Source organism: Amblyomma mixtum, chromosome 2 (genome assembly GCF_055824585.1).
Source record: "Amblyomma mixtum isolate Tamu chromosome 2, ASM5582458v1, whole genome shotgun sequence".
Taxonomy (NCBI): Eukaryota; Metazoa; Arthropoda; class Arachnida; order Ixodida; family Ixodidae; genus Amblyomma; species Amblyomma mixtum.
The window spans coordinates 318989989-319007256 of NC_143013.1; the positions used below are offsets into that span (position 1 = coordinate 318989989).

General features: G+C 49.1%; 1 protein-coding gene across 1 annotated transcript in view; it reads right to left on the reverse strand.

Annotated features, from left to right (window-relative positions):
- The window catches only part of LOC149365139 (solute carrier family 13 member 2-like), a 205693-nt gene that overhangs the window by 24734 nt on the left and 163691 nt on the right, over nt 1-17268 (reverse strand). The window contains exons 3-8 of the mRNA XM_089575233.1: nt 8977-9046; nt 7343-7485; nt 3016-3165; nt 1943-2058; nt 1721-1854; nt 989-1073 (exon numbers count right to left, since the gene is read on the reverse strand). Of these exons, the coding sequence (XP_089431359.1) occupies nt 989-1073; nt 1721-1854; nt 1943-2058; nt 3016-3165; nt 7343-7450 (593 nt within the window). The 5' untranslated portion in view covers nt 7451-7485; nt 8977-9046. The remainder of the gene's footprint in view (nt 1-988; nt 1074-1720; nt 1855-1942; nt 2059-3015; nt 3166-7342; nt 7486-8976; nt 9047-17268) is intronic.

Genomic DNA, 17268 nt, shown 5'->3' on the forward strand with positions numbered 1-17268 from the left:
GCTGAATTTTCAAATAATGTTTGACCCTGAATTTGATGGTTCGGAAACGTGCGTGCCATCGGCTGTTACAGCCTATAGGTCTGTGACTCTTGCATTTGCTGCAACTTGGCCATCACTGACATCGTGCCGCGCGTACGAAGCGACAATTGCCAGGGCGTTAAGCAACACTATTGTGTGGTTCCACCGCACAACAGCTAGCCATTAAAGCCAACATCCTTGACTTCCGGGACACTACAACGTCGGGTTTAAACCGTGTTTAGTATTTGTGTTTCTGGGTTTATACAGAAGTGCCGTTGCCCCCCCCACCCCCCCCCCCCCAAAAAAAAAAAATCAGTTGCTAGTTCAATGCTTGTGCGTTCCTCCTCCACTCGTTCGTTGTGTTGCTGCGCTGGGCGTTCCGTGAGCAATCAGCAAGCCCAAAATGTGGTATTCGTTTTCCACGAAAATTTCCGTGGCAAAAATTGTCGACGTTCCCTATCTTAATCTCCTGCATATATATAGACACAGCCACTCTGGTCCTTATCTACACAGAAGCAAAATTGCTGAAGCCTTGTTCACAGGACAGACTTAAGATTTGTGTACACATCTGAAGAGACCCGCCATGGTATTTAAGTGACTTTGGCGTTCGGCAACTCAGCCCGAAGTCGTGGGGTGCAATCCCGATGCCGCGGCTGCATTTTCACGGAAGTGAATTGTCAGAACTCCTTCGAGATGTGCGATGTCAGTGCAGGTGAAAAAAACAAGACAAAAAACTAAAGGCTGTCGAAATTAACCCAGAGCCTTCAGTTACGGCTCTGTGCTTCCGTCCTCTCATTTGATATACTAAGGTGTTCTCGTGTGCACTGTGACATAGAGTAACTGCGTCTTCTTTCCATGAAAACAGGCTCACAAAGCATAATCGAAGCATAATCGAAGCTGATGTAGAAAGACAACAGTTGTGCTCCTATACTGTGTTGGGGTCTGCAAGCGAGATGCGCACCGAACTCACCCCATTACTTCCTCGACGATTGGAGGCTCGGGTTTAGCGGTGCGCGGTGACCCGTCTGGCAACTTCATGGGGCTGACCAGTGTCACTGCGGAGGGAACACATGGGCTCACATTTCGCAGGGGAAGCTTCTGAGTTGCCAACTGTCCTGCTTGGCTATGAGCGCAGCTTTGCTGACACTTGAAAGCGGTGAGGGAGTAAGAAGGGAAGTTGCCCTCTCCTTCCAGAGCTCTGTGGATACGCGGCAGGCAAGAGTGAAAGGCACACAAGCGAAACTTGTGGGCTGGGCACGTTCGAAAAGGGTGCCGTTCGCGTGAAGCGCGCCCTTCAGTGAAGTAATACTGGTCGCCGAAGAAGGGAGAAACGAGTGGCTGAGATTCTTACAAGCAATCGTAAGTGTAGCGCCGATGCAAGAGGAAAACAGCGGAGAGTTGACTACACAGTCGAAGTGAAATTTCCCCGCATGTTTTTCCGCTAAATGCTAGAGGAGTCAAGAACAACCAAACTCGCTACAGTACGGTAGTCATAATAATACAATCTTATAATTCAAGTGTCTTCACGAAAGCAGTTTTCCTTTCGCTGCTGTGCAGATATAAGTGTGCCATCGCTGACGAAAGGGAACGCTAGGCACTGGGCACAACTTGACCAGAATTCACGTTTCATGCTGCTGCTGTTGGCTACTGCTGCCGAGATTCTTTACATGGCCTGAGTGACGTCGCACGAACCGTGACTCACCCTCGGCTTCCTTGGTGGTGACCTGGACTTGGTCCAGCACAGCCATGACGATGGGAACCATGATGGAGGCTGAGGCAGTGTTGGGAATCCACATAGACAGGAACATGGTGACTAGCATGAAACCCAACAGCAGCCTAGACAGGGGAGTGATCAAGACACGGGTCACTGCGCCTATCTGCCAAATTTATCAGCAGAGACGTCAGGCAAAAGCGCAATGCTTGCCTCCGGTTGCTGGTGCCGACGATCAGGAGAGTCTTGAGGGCCAGGCGCCGGTGCAGGTTGCTGGTTTCCACAGCCGCGGCAACGACCAGCGACCCGAACATGACGAAGCCGATGTTCTGGAATGATGGTATAGTGATGTGTTCGAGAGGAACCGATGAAGCCATTTACGTTTGTCTCTGGGCCCTAACGAAGACCTGGTCTCCCAACAGAACTAGAGCTGGAAATTGCACAATGGTGTCCAATAGGTACAATAATCTAATATGCACAATAGCTTCGTGTAGGGATTCATGGACACTTCGAGCGAGATGGCAACAGTCTCCGGGAACTGGAGCTCTCATGTCTCGCTCCTGGAACCCTACGTAGTTTGAGCAGGACTATCCTCATCGCTAAGAGAGAACCGTTAGTGGAAAAGGCGTCTGTTCCTATTTCGCGCGAAGTGCTCGTGCAAGTTTTGGAGAGCACTGTGCAAGTTTTGGAGAGAACTGTACTGAAGTGGAGAAATTAAAGCACGAAGTTGGGCGGCGGAAGTTGACAGAGTTTGCAGCTGTGCAAGTATGCTCAGAATTCATGCCAGAATTTTCATTAGTACTGCTTCCGGTTGACCAGCGGTGTCACACAACGCATAGCGTCTGCGCATAGGGGTGTTATAGCGACAAATTGAGAAGGCTATGCTACCAGAATTTGGGTGCCATCCGTCCACGCGAGACACTACAAAATAAAAGGTGAAACCATTTGACGGCTTGCTTCTCCGTCGTCAGAGCATTCGTTGAATAAATGCTGCCTAGGGTCAGTTTCTTCCTGGCCAAGCCTGCCATGCTCCGCCGGTTTACTCCGGAGCAGGGAAACACTCGACCGATAGGAAACGGCAGCCGTATGTGGCCAAGCCAGCCGAACGCGCCGCTAAGGCCGCAGAAGAAAAGTACGCTACGCTGGAGAAAGAGTTCGGCTTGTACAAAGTTAGATGCGTTCTAGAATATGTCGCGCGGCATTTCGTGCCGCTATATGCTGTCGGCGACGAGACCCAACTGTTTCCACCAATGAGCGGCGCACCAAACGCTGGCCTCTGCACTCACATTGAAGTATAAGGTAGTCGTTTTGACGGTGGTCAGGATACCGAACAGAGGGAACAGCACCAGCGGCATGAGCGCCGTCACCGGAAGCGGAATGGGCTCGGCTGTCCAGTAGAAGGCCATCCAGAGCATCGAGTAGGCGCTCAGGCCGGCCTGCGAGATGTGCCCGCAGTGCAGAATTCTGCAATCTTGCTATTCAGCCATATTTCACCGAAAAAGCAGTGTGAAGAGCTTTCTCAAGACCAAGCAGTGTCGGCGCCCCTTTCAGCCGCTGCGCGAGCGCTCTCGAGGGGTCCCGAGGTGGGCCCCCCCAGATGCCGATGCGTTCTTGGGCTAAGCTCTGCCCCGCCGCTGCTGCTGATGTCATTTCTTCGATCCGGGGAAAGGCCGCAGTTCAGTTCCAACACCAGGCAGCACCGCAAAATGCTTCTGCATTTTTTTCAGCGCCGTGCGAAATTGCGCGGCAATGCTTTGTCTGACACCGCAGTTGCATTTTTTATTATTTAATGGTTTATTGGTTTATTGGGGTTTAACGTCCCAAAGCGACTCAGGCTATGAGGGACACCTTAGTAAAGGGCTCCGGAAATTTCGGCCGCCTGGTGTCTTTTAACGTGCACTGACAGCGCACAGCACATGGGCCTCTAGAATTTCGCCTCCATCGAAATTCGGCCGCCGCGGCCGGGATCGAACCAGCGCCTTTCGGGTGAGCAGCCGAGTATTTAAGTTACCGATAAAAGTATACTAAACTAAGGGGAGATGGGAATTGTACATTCTCTGCATCAAAGCCGGGGGGCGCCGTGCTCAATGGCGAAATTTCACTAGATGCAGTTGTCGAGATGCTTAATCGCAGAGGCGACCTACGACACCCACCACTTTCTTCTGCATGCCTCCACACTCGATACAAGATATTTCCGTAAACATATGCGCTGAGCATAGCTGCTGAAGGGAAAAGATGTGTAATCGCTTTTCGAACCATCTGTTCAGACCCTCTCAGTTCTCGAAGCACTTCTCAAGGACCTCTCTCGACGTTTCATCGTTGAGCACAGGACCCTTCAAACGTCCTCCGCGTTGGAAGGACCCTTCTATTTCGCGACCCACAGCGCGCGCGTAACTCGACGGTATCTCTGAAAAATGGCCCTTTCAGCCGCGTGCGGAATCTAAATTTTCTTTTTTTTTTTCTGCTGGTCGTGGGGGCTCGGCGGCCTCGGCGTTCGGCCGCTGATCCCAAGTTCGAGGGTTTGATCCCGGCCACAGTGGCTGAAATGTAAAAAAAGCCAGTGGGCTATGCGATGTCAACGAACGCAAAAAAGAACAAAAAAAAAACGCTGTAGGGTCTAAATTAATAAGCCCTCTACTAACGCGTGCATGAGCCATTAGTTGCTTCGGGACGTTGGCATACCACATTTTCTTTCCACCAAAATTCTCTACTCACTATTATGCCTACTATAGGAGGCAGTAGTATTCGTGAATAAATGATGAATAACTACACATGCAGCTTTGCTTTCGCTATTCGCGACCAATAAGTAGCAGACTGGCTTGTGATGAAGACAGCGAACAGCACCGTGTAACAGTTGTATAAAATCCCACCTGAGGCTGAAAAATTCGCGTGTGGCGTTTGCGGCATCGTATGTCAACTGGTTAGGCAATATGCCTTTAATTTGAGAATGGGATTATCGTTGAAAGGGCACGTTAATAAATTCAGAACGAATGAGTGCAGTGTGCGTGTAAATTTAGATGCTTGGACATCATTGCAACCATGGAATTTGCACCGTTTTTTAGGTCAACCTAATATGTGTTTAATTCATCCTGAAGTGGCTTGTAGGGGACACATCCCCATTGCGACCATATAAGGAAGGTACGTGAGGAATAATGACCCCGCCTTTTTCATCCAGCAGATGCACAGCGGCGAAGTGTTCATCGAAAACAGCCGTGTGTTACTTAGTACTGTCCGCTGGTGCCACTGTATGGTTAGACAAATCAGTTGCCACCTGGCTGGCCCCTGGTACATTTAGCAGCTTCCGGTTGTCAGTGGAGATCCAAGAATGGACAGACCACCCGTTTCCAGTGAAAGAATAGCAGCTGTCGGTGCGTGTCACCACGGCGGCGGTGTTGTGCCTAACCACAAAGTGACCACGTGCGCCCCACAACGTGACAATGAGTAATGTCAGTGTGTAATTACTCCTTTATTACAAATCTACCATACCTTGGGGGATTCTCCTAAACATTTGACCTACTCAGTTCCCACTTAGAGTTATTGATCAATTCGCTCTCGCCCTACCATAAGCTTGCCGTCCCAGTTAGCTCAGTTGGTAGAGCGACTGCTCCGGTGAAGCGGTGGTCCCGGGTTCAAACCCCGGACCAGGATGAATTTTTCTTTAACTACCTTCGTAGCCGTATGGCTGCACTCGGATGGATGTCAGTGAGTAATTCCTCTCTTATTACAAATCTACTCCACCTTGGGGGATTAACCTAAACATTTGACCTACGTGACCGCATGGAATATACGTGCAGACAACACATCTGGCGACAACCTGCAGTCTTCCTATTACCGACTGCAGTTCGTATACTACTACACCAGAAATTGGCGCAGCTTAGTATCTAGAGCATCACAAAAGACCCTGGCGGCCATGCAAGAATTGGCTTGCAAGGATTGTGCATCGTGAGTCACCATGGCCGGGGCACCTTCAAGTGAGCCGCAAGGACAAAGAAATTCTCCTTTTCCCTAAGTGAGGCTCTTCGTGTAAAGGGGCAGGGCTACGTGTGCTGCTCAGCGGAGTCATGTGATCTTTTAATATTTCGAATTTATCCCCCTAGGGAACTAAACACTCACCTAGACGGCGAGAAGAGTTTAAAAAACGAGCAATTAGGATTATTACACTTTCAAAGGGCACTCACTCAAAGCTTTTGTAATAAGGGAGTAATTACTCACTGACATCCACCTGAGCGCAGCCATACGGCTACAAAGGAAAGCTATACAGATTTTTCAGAAACTTCGTAGTTAAAGAAAAATTTGTCCTGGCCCGGGCGTCGAACCCGGGACCACCGCTTCACCGGAACAGTCGCTCTACCAATTGCACTAACCGGGACGACAACTTCATGGTAGGGCGAGAGCGAACTCATCAATAACTCAAAGTAGGAACTGTGTTGGTCAAAGCAGCCATACGGCTACAATTCGCTCTCGCCCTACCATAAGCTTGCCGTCCCGGTTAGCTCAATTGGTAGAGCGACTGCTCCGGTGAATCGGTGGTCCCGGGTTCGAACCCCAGACCAGAACGAATTTTTCTTTTACTACGAAGTTACTGAGAAAGCTGTATAGCTTTCCTTCGTAGCCGTATGGCTGCGCTCGGGTGGATGTCAGTGAGTAATGACCAATTAAAGCTTTCATGCCAATCGCTCTGTATACAACTAAAAGCTTTGTATACATACTCTGTATACATACTAAAAGCTGCAGCAATAGGGAATAGTTTTGTAGCGTAGGATGACCCACTCCCTTTGAATCCCATCAGGCTTCCTTCCAGAACCGCGAGAGCCGCAACGCGCCGCAATTTCAACCTTCCACTATGCCATAACACTTATCGTCGATAACTAATCCAATTTAATGGTGGCCAAAGCTGAAAGTAAATTTCTAATTACATAAAAATTATAATTTTATCTCTCATTCAAGAGCGTTTTGCTTGACCACTAGAAAGATTTCGTGAACCGTTTTTGTTTTGTACTAATCATCTCAAGTCCTTTTGTGAACCTTTGCTTTTTTGTGTCTGCTTGCCTTTGAACCATAATCTGCATTGGACCAATACTAGCCTTCTGGCTAAGGGTGCTAGCAATTTTGAGTATCTTTTAGACATTGTAGGCATAATAAAGAAAGCAAAAAATGCGCCCTTTTTGGACAGAAAGTCCCCATTTTCATTTCTGCCATGAGAACAAATCGTCGTTTTTTGCACCAGCCGCCCGTCTCTGCCTCGACGACTGCCTCCCGATGTCCGAGCCAAAAAGGCCCGACGTCTCGCCCGGTTCATCGATACCCCTTGGGACAACTCTCGCAGTGGACACAACGCAACACCTCGTTATATAGGGGGGGGGGGGGGGGGGGGGGGGGGGGGCTCCTGGAGACATTCGTATTAGCTCCCTGTTCTGTCAGCACGTCTAAATGAAGCTATAGGACGGTAGCAAAAGCAATTTGGTGGCGACATCTTCTACCCAAGAGCGAAGCCACTGTCCAGCTTTTTAGCCAAGAGATGAACGCACCTGCGTCCTGTCGTGTTTCTGCACAAGGGTCTTCGATTCATCATTGCCTGCAAATGAACGTGCATAAACACAGTTGGAGCCTCACCTTGCTTTCCATGTAGAATGGCAGCGGCAGCAGCAGCAGCGGAACGGCGACCACGTAGATGAGCTGCCAGGACCTCAGCAACACGGCCTTGAAATTCGTTCGACTCATTTCCAAGGCCCCAGCCGCGTTCCACTAATGGTGTACTGAAAGGTGAACGGGAGAATGCCGCAACAAAATGCACCGGAAGGGGTTTCTGTTCGGCTAATTTAGGCTACTTCCGCTACGCTAATATCTTGCCTGGGATCGACAGCTGGCCTTGCTACTTGGTACACAAGTCAAGTGCGACTGCATCACCCGCTACCATTACCACCCACGACCTCCCACGATGAAACAGAGCACTATGAACGTTTGGAGCACCGGCGCTTTAACGGTAATAAAAGAGATAGACTAGCACGAAGTTTACGGGCACGAAAATGCAGAGAAAAAAACAATTACGGCGCCATAAGCGTCAGAGAGGAGACGGAAGGCTGAGGCTAACTGCTGTTCTTGGCAGCCACCAGTGGCGGACGTGTCTAAGCTCCAGCTTGGTAAAAGACAGACCCTTGCTCAAGATGAGTAAAAGGTGATCCCTCAGCGCAGTGCGCCGAAAACCGGTCTCGACGAAAGCGGCGCCGTCCTTTTGCACGGTCGGCGCTGTGCAAAGCGGCGTGGCCTCTTCAGAAGCAGTGACGCTACCAGTCTGCACTCTGTTCACGTTCGCCTGCCATTTATGTAACTTCCAGCACACAGCTTGTTCGCTGCGGAGGGGAAGCCACGAGCGCGAGGACCGCTGGTTTCAGACGTTTGTGGCCGGCTTGCGAGCGCGCGCTCGCATGCCCCACTCTACTCTGAAAAAGTTGCAATAGAGTGCATACGCTACGGTACGGTTAGACTGGCAACGGCTACGATAACGGCTACGGTAATGGCTGGAATGGCAAGAGCGGCCGCTGCTTGAACAAGCAGTAGATTTATGGACTTCCGCATTGGTCCTGGTTGCGCGATGTTTAGCAGCCCGCACCTTCCCTACTGAGATCGCGAGAAAGAAAACAGCATATTTGTGTCATCATAAGGCGGAGAAGCGACAGTTAAAGCTCTATCCGCTCCGTAACCTCTCCCATCACTGGACCACAGATGGGAAATTTTTGAGGGACTATTAATGGTAGGGCGAAACGTTTTTGACTCAGGCCTAGCCGGCAACGCCCGCTTTGGTCAGCAGATGAATGCGGGCATGACATGCTGCGGCACCGACGGCGACTCCATTTAGTCCATGGAAAGGCCCTCTTCAAACTGCTATCGTCGCAGTACAGCAACCGCGTTGTACCTGTTCACCGCTATAATCCATCCACCCCGTCCTGACCTGCTCCGCCATTACTCCCAGTGAGCATCGGTAGCCGGTAGGGAGATCGTAATCCACAAGGGCAGGCTCTGGCATCAGGAGCGACGGCAATGCCAATGAGGGTGAGGCAGGAAACCAGCCTGGTCCTAGCACTGCCTACACTGCTCCTTTTCTTGAAGCTCGCTGTCAGCAACAGAGGCATTTTTCGACACTTCCTGAGAGCTCACGTCAGGTTCTGGCGACGAGAAGAGCCAGCTGATACAGTGAGAGCATACGCCCCATTGGATCCCACTGCGCTTTGAAAAAAGACTGCACTTACCTGGCAACTGTGTCTTGAGGTCCAGCGCAGCTCCGGTCTAGTCTGGATGGCGATATCCTTAGTTGAGCGCCTGGATAGCGAGGGAACGCAAGAGCAAGGTCTCAGATACGGTCAACTGTAACGTCACCGCACGCGTGAGCACGTGCCAGCCCGCAGCACCTTCTTCTTTCTCTGGCACACAACACGTGCTCTGGAAGGTAATTTCTTGGTGCGTTAGCGCTTACAGTCGCCATTCCCCGCATTCAGCCGTTGTTTGTACGTATTCATAATTTTGCTCACGGCTCAACGAGAACGGGACAAGAGACGAAAGAGTGACACAAACAAGCGCTGACTATCAACTGGTTTTTAATAAAGAACGAAATGCGTGTATATAAAAAATTTAAAATACCTATCAAGAAAACAGAAGTTATCTGGAAGTCACGTGGGAGATCAGATAACTCAATTCCCTCTCAGATAATGCAATGGAAGGGCTACTGACACACGTCGTGCCCTTGTGGTGAATATAGAAGGCTTCCATTACCTCGAGTGTTAGTTTATCGCTGTGTCGGAACAGTATGCGCGTGTTCTTGTAATCAGGAACGCATTTACACTCCTTGCATCGAAACGTAGACTGGGCAAGGAGGTCACTTTTTGCCCTCCTTTCTGCGTAATCTTTCTCATGCTTGCATTGGCATTTCCTGCAGTGGGCGCCTGTGTGGAAAGGGCATCATTTTTTCTTGTGTTCTCATGTTCCATTAGACGCATACATACCCACCTGCCAGTTTGACCGTACATGGCACCGTATGAGAAGGGGACCTGATATACCACCCCTACCTCGCAGGGTACCGATGACGACTCACGACGCATCTGGCAAGCACCCCTCTTGCTGTCTTGCCTCTGGCTGATCTGTTTGCACATTGTACTAAGTTATCTAGGCACAGAAAAAACGACGTCAATGTCGTATCTACCTGCAACTTTTTTCAGCTCATGTGACAAGCAGTGTGCATATGGGACCACAGCCGGCCTTTTCTTCTTTTTGCCTTCTTTCGGCTGAACGCCATTCTTAAGCTGTCTGAGAAGTTTCCCTGCTGCCCTGGAAGTGAGTTGATCAGGATACCCATTCACACGTAACCTGCTTGCTTGCGCCAAAATCCTCTCCTCATCCTTTCATGGCGAGATTTCCTGATAGGTGATTGCAAGTAAGAAACGGCAATGCCCTCCTTTATGAGCTTGGAATGGCCAGACCGGAAGTTTAGCAAGGGTTTGGCTGTCCTCGGGCGATTTCACCAGCACACGTGTTTGTCCTCATCACACATTACCAAATCCAAAAACCAATCCAAAATCCAAGTCCAAATAAGGGGCTCGTGGTGCAATGAGAGAAGCCAACAGCCACAGTAGCCAAGGTGCATAGTGCTTTTTTCTGTTTTATTATTATTTGTGGTGCTGATCAATGGAGATTATCACTGAATATTTTATCGCCTACAGATAATTGATTAGAAAAGCAGAAGAAAAATTAGCTGAGGTTTAGCTTTGGTTAAACCCGGTAGGTTGCGGTAAGCACAGCGCACAACGCGCCCGTCTAGCAGCATCCTGAGCTCCCCGTTTAGCAAGCCGCTGTTCACGCTCTTCATCGGTCTCTTGGACCTGCTGTTGCTTCCTGGCTGCTGCAAGTCAGCCTAGCTTCTCTTTCTGTTTATCGGGTAGCATGCCGAATGAATCCAGCAGGCAAGCGAACGCGCTTTATACCCATTCTTCCCCCTCTCCCTCACATCTGGCAAGAGAGCAGCGCAACAGTGCCTCCACTCGGTAGCGACGGCAGCTGCAGCGCGGCGTGCCTACCGCCGCGACCACCGGAAGGCTTGAAGTGGGGGGCCATCTGCAGCCGGTCTTGTTGCTATGGCAACGACGCTCCATCTGTTGCGTGCCGTGTCCACCGCCACGACCACGGGAGGGCTTGAAGTGGGGGGCCATCTGCAGCCGGTCTTGTTGTTATGGCAACGACGTTCCATCTGTTGCGTGCCGTGCCTACCGCCACGACCACGGGAGGGCTTGAAGTGGGGGGCCATCTGCAGCCAGTCTTGTTGCTATGGCAATGACGCTCCATCTTTTGCGTGCCATGCCTACCGCCACGACCACCGGAGGGCTTGAAGTGGGGAGCCATCTGCAGCCGGTCTTGTTGCTATTCCAACGTCGCTCCATCTGTTGCGTGCCGTGCCTACCGCCACGACCACGGGAGGGCTTGAAGTGGGGGGCCATCTGCAGCCGGTCTTGTTGCTATGGCAACGACGCTCCATCTGTTGCGTGCCGTGCCTACCGCCACGTCCACCTGACGGCTTGAAGTGGGGGGGCCATCTGCAGCCGCTCTTGTTGCTATGGCAACGACGCTCCATCTGTTGCGTGCCGTGCCTACCGCCACGACCACCGGAGGGCTGGCCATCTGCAGCCGATCTTGTTGTTATGGCAACGACGCTCCATCTGTTGCGTGCCGTGCCTACCGCCACGACCACCAGAGGGCTTGAAGTGGGGGGCCATCTGCAGCCGGTCTTGTTGCTATGGCAACGACGCTCCATCTGTTGCGTGCCGTGCCTACCGCCACGACTACCGGAGGGCTTGAAGTGGGGGGGCCATCTGCAGCCGGTCTTGTTGCTATGGCAACGACGCTCCATCTGTTACGTGCCGTGCCTACCGCCACGACCACGGGAGGGCTTGAAGTGGGGGGCCATCTGCAGCCGGTCTTGTTGCTATGGCAACGACGCTCCATCTGTTGCGTGCCGTGCCTACTGCCACGACCACCGGAGGGCTGGCCATCTGCAGCCGGTCTTGTTGTTATGGCAACGACGCTCCATCTGTTGCGTGCCGTGCCTACCGCCACGACCACCGGAGGGCTTGAAGTGGGGGGCCATCCGCAGCCGGTCTTGTTGCTATGGCAAAGACGCTCCATCTGTTGCGTGCCGTGCCTACCGCCACGACTACCGGAGGGCTTGAAGTGGGGGGGCCATCTGCAGCCGGTCTTGTTGCTATGGCAACGACGCTCCATCTGTTGCGTGCCGTGCCTACCGCCACGACCACCTGAGGGCTTGAAGTGGGGGGCCCATCTGCGGTCACTCTAAAGATCAAACGTGCCTACCGCCGTGGCCACGCGAAGAGGCTGAGCTCTGGCGTAATATTGCTTACGCAATAAAAACAACCACATGTCGCCGGTGGAAACCAAACCTGCGTCCTTCGAATTACGCGTCCGGTGTTCTAATAACTGAGTTACGGGGACGGCTGTCAAATCTTTTGCTTTCGGGGGGTATATAAGTTTACGTTTGGTGAACATTATCAATGTTACATCACCCAAGTCGGACTCCACCGTCTTACTGTAGTGGGACACAAATCAAGAAAAAAGAAAAGTGATTTCCCCTTCAAAGGAACCCTTTCCAGCCAATGGCGTCGTCCGATTCTCATGAACCCTATATGGTGACAATGCAGGGAGTGGCAGAAGAAAGGGGATGGTCCCCTCCCTTTTTGTCCACTCTGCAGAACGCAACCTGCGTGATGAGTGTGCGCGCGGAGACGGAAGCACATGTGCGCCCTATGCAAGCGATGATTTACCCGGCGACCGGCACGACGTTAAATGCTGAACTTAGAATTATTTCAACAACAGCGTTATAGTGTTGCAACAAGGCATATCGCACGAGCAATTAAAAAACTGCGGATTCGTTCATGCGCTTAGTTGTGAATGTCGTTTGGACGTACCGTCTGCAACCTGCTGAACGCAATTCGTGTCGCACCTGTGGGCACGGAGAGTAAGGCACAGGTATGCCTTATGCAAGCGATGATTTAAGGGTCACCAGCCCGAGTGAAACGCTTAATTGAAGATTATTGAGGAACAGCGTTGCAATGAATGAATGAATGAATGAATGAATGAATGAATGAATGAATGAATGAATGAATGTACTTTATTCCCGACATCATGGGGCCTCACGGTCTGGGTGCAGCAAGTGGGAGGGGGAGCCTCTCAGCCGGCTCTCAGCACCGGAGACAAGTCTTGTTGTAAGCTGTCTCCACACGACGGATGATGAGTCTTTGTTGATCCGAGTCTTGGCTCCGGATGAGCTCTTCCGATGTGGTACGGTCTGGGATGTTATATGATTTAGTCCCAGGGGAATCGTGACACTCCCAAATCACGTGATTTTGCGAAGTCATTTTGTGGCAGCTACTGTAGAGCTCAGGCTCCCCAGTGCCCTCATCGTGTAGTATAGAGTACGGAAAGAATCTGTTCACATGAAGACTCCTGCAGGCCTTACACTCCTTTGGAGTGAATGATCTATTCGGAAGTGAGAGTCTTCTCCTATCCAATCTAGGTGTTAGAGCGTTGCAAGGAGGTGTATTGCACATGGAATACAAAAACCCCGCGGATTCGCGCTGGCTGGTTAGTTTCGAACGTCGCTAGGAGGTACCGCCACCAACCTGCTCAGCGAAATCCGCATGAACCATGCGCACGCGCAGACGGTGGCACAGATTTTTCCTACGAACGCAGTGATTTGCCGCTGGCGTTCACGCAGTGAAGTGCTGAATTTAAAATTGCTTAGTATCATCAGCGTTTCAAGGAGGTGTATTGCACAAGCAATACAAAACAACCGTGGATTAGCGCTCGCTGTGTAGTTTTGAACGTTGCTAGGAGGTTGCGCCACCAACCTGCTGAGCGCGTGCGCATGCGGAGATGGCGACACAGGTGACACCTATGCAAGCGGCGATTTAAACCAATCAATCAATAAATCAATCAAAGCAATTTATTCGCCAGAAAAATCTGGTTGGTCACCCTGGACTAAAAGCTGTGCACAGAGCTTGACAAAGGCCCAGGGGACCATTACATCGCAGTAGCGAATGTGAAGAGAGAGAGAGAAAAAAAGCAAGTTGATACTTTAACACATGGAAGGTACACTAAACAACATAAGAGATTCACATTACAATCGCTGCAGTAAAGAAAAAGAGATAGAAACAACATTTTGACATTACATATTACTCTATAATACACACATAAATTAAGACAAGCAGTACATTAGCACGAAACATAAGAACACGTAAGGCAAAATAGAAATGTGCAAGTTACAATAGTACATATAGATTAGCAGGTTTCATTTATATATGCACAAAATAACTCCTCAGTTTCTTAGAACTAAAATCGGCTGTGTGTTTATATTTGTTTAGTATGTAAGGTAGATTGTGAGCCAATGATTGTAGCTTATAGTTTGTTCTGAAATGTGGTATTTCAAATGCATCAGTGTTCCGAGTTTTAAAATTTATACTTCTGTATCCCAAAGACCCGAGATTTTCTAGAAAGTTTTTAGCACCAGATGTAGAAAAATACATAACCTGCAGTAATCTAAATTCATATATACGATCAACACGTATCATGTTATATGTGCTAATAGCATGCATAGTTGTTTGCATTTGCTGAATATTTGCTACGTGACGGATTGCTTTTTTTCTGAAGTAGAAGTTTATTTATGTTGGTTTTAGTTGTCTTAGCCCAGACTAACGTGCAATAATTTATACATGAAAGAAAAAAGGCATGATATATTTCGAGTTTAGCAGTTTGCGGAAGCATCATTCGGCAACGCGACACTATTCCAGTAACAGCAGAAAGCTTCTTTCGCAAGTAGTCTGCATGATTGTCCCACTGTAGATGAGAGGAGAAGTAAACACCAAGGGTTTTTGGTCGTTCATTGTTTCTACGTTTTGATCGTTATATCGCAATGAGTAACCTAGTGGAACTATTTTATTTTTTGCACGAAAGATAACAGCTTTAGTTTTCGTTGGGTTAATCCTTATCCGGTTTGCTTTGGACCAAGATGAAAGTTTTGAAAGGATGTCATTACTCCTTAGTATGAGCTGATCCATACGACCACCAGAAAGGAGTAGGGTGCTGTCATCAGCATATATCACAAACTGAGCAGAAGGGTGAATGTTGACAATATGATTGATGCACGTGTTGAAAAGGAGGGGACCTAAAATACTTCCGACAAGATCCCACACAAAATTGTGTGGGTACAGGGGCACACGGTGGTGGCAGGGAATCAAAAGGCCGACAGGATAGCTCGAGGATACATTACTTTCCGAGCATCCGACGAGACCGCGGAACTCGCGCCAGCACCCAGGGAATACTCGGCCATACAACAAAACTATAGAGGCAGAAGAATGCGATATCCCCCACCGCACAAATCTCTCAGCAGAGAGGAAGCTGTCACTTGGAGACAATTACAAACAGGCTCTTTCCCAAACCTACACATACTAAACAAAATGCACCCTACGATATACGCGGACAAATGTCCCTGGTGCGACGAAAAACCTACTCTGTACCACATCACATGGGCCTGCCAAAACATAAACGTTGTCCCCAAAATACAAAACCCGAGTGCGGAGCAGTGGGAGACTCTGCTGTCCAGCGACCGCTGTGAAGACCAACAAGGTCTGGTACAGCGAGCTCAACGGGCGGCAGTGGCCAGCGGAGCCCTGGACTGAGGGCAACCGACCACTGATTAGAGGCGGACGACTTCGACAGAGAAGGCTCCTGGGGGTAGAACCAAGACGTCTCTGAAGATGCCCCCAAACCGCAGGAAAAACCATTAGTGGAAATAAAGTTTTCCCTTTCCTTCCTTGCGGTACGCCACATGTGATTGGTAAAAGAGCCGAGGATTGGTTTTTAATTGAGATACACTGATTTCTGTTCTTGAGGTAGGTTTGAATTAAAGTTAAAGGTGCCCCGCGAATGCCATAGAAGGTGAGTTTATTGATAAAAATATCATTATCTATGCGGTCGAACGCTTTGCTGAAGTCGATAAAGATGCCAACTGTTAGCAGGTTATTGTCAATGTTCTCTAAAATTTTTTCCTTAAGCACTAGTAGGGCTAGTTTCGTCGACAGACCTTTCCGAAAACCAAATTTTGAGTCAGTTAATATAGCCTTTTTGTCAAAGAACTCTGTAACACGTACAGAGATCAGCTTTTTCAGTCCCTTCAAAAATACGGGAAGCACGTAAATAGGCCGATAATTCGACGCCATGTTACGATCGCTACCTTTATAAATCTCAGACAATCGCGCAGTTTTCATGCCGTCTGGGAATTCACCAGATACAAGTGATAAATTAAAAATGTGAACCAGTGCAGAAGCTATAAATGCTTAGACGTACTTTACTGGCTTTGTCTGTATATTATCGATATCTAGTGATCTGCTACTGTGTAGGCCCGTAAACGTGCTGTTTACTTCACATTCGTCAGTTGGCGAAAAAAACAGGGTGTCAGCGCAGCTTGAGTTGAGAGTGACTGTCTGCAGAGCAATTGTTTCTGGGGGATTAACATCTACAAAATGATTGCTAAAGTGGCCTGCTAATGGACAGCCCCCCAGTTCACGACCATGGACAATCATTGCTTTTGGTACGCGAGGAATGCTATCTCGACCGAGCACAGTATTTAAAATTTTCCATGCGGTACTAGGTCGTTTTTTTTTATATGAGTAAAAAGGTCTTGATAGTAACTAATTTTTTCTCGCCTAAGCTCAGCGTTTAATTGATTTCTAAGCTTTTTAAAGGCTATGAATGTATCTTCCGAGCGCGAATGGAGGAAAGAATGATAGAGGCGATTTTATTTCTTATTTTCTTGATAAGTTCCTTGTTAATCCACGGTTTCTTTATATTCTTGGACGGCCTGAGAGTTTTGAAAGAGAAATATTATGTGTATACACGCACAAATACTTGAATAAATTTATTGTACGCACCATTCAAATTCGTTTTACTGAAAACCGCGGACCAGTTGCACGACGCCATATCATTTTGAAACGATTCCAGCCTATCATCTCTAACACACTGTACAACAAAAACCTCCTGCCGTTCGCAAGCATGGTTACGGTAAATCATAAATGCGGGACAGTGGTCGCTTATATCATATGCCAGCGTACCGATTCTATAGGCTGCTGTTTCAATATTTGCCAGAATGAGGTCAAGAGCACTCGAAGTAATAATAGTAAATCGGATAGGGGTAGTGATCAAGTTCCCAAAACCACTGGATTGCAGCACGGTATTAAACTCGCGGACAGCATTCGTTTCATCTAAAATATCTAAGTTGAAATCTAGCTCCCCCCATATGAGATGAAAATTGTTTGCACAAGCATATTCCAGCAGAGATTCGAAAAACTGCATAAAGCTACCTATGTTTCCGCTAGGCTGTCGACATATCACGAAAATAGTTTCATTCTTACTTTGTAAAGTTTATACTTCAAAGTCACAAGTCATTCTGCTGAAATCCGTCACAATTACACATGTCTTGCGCGTGG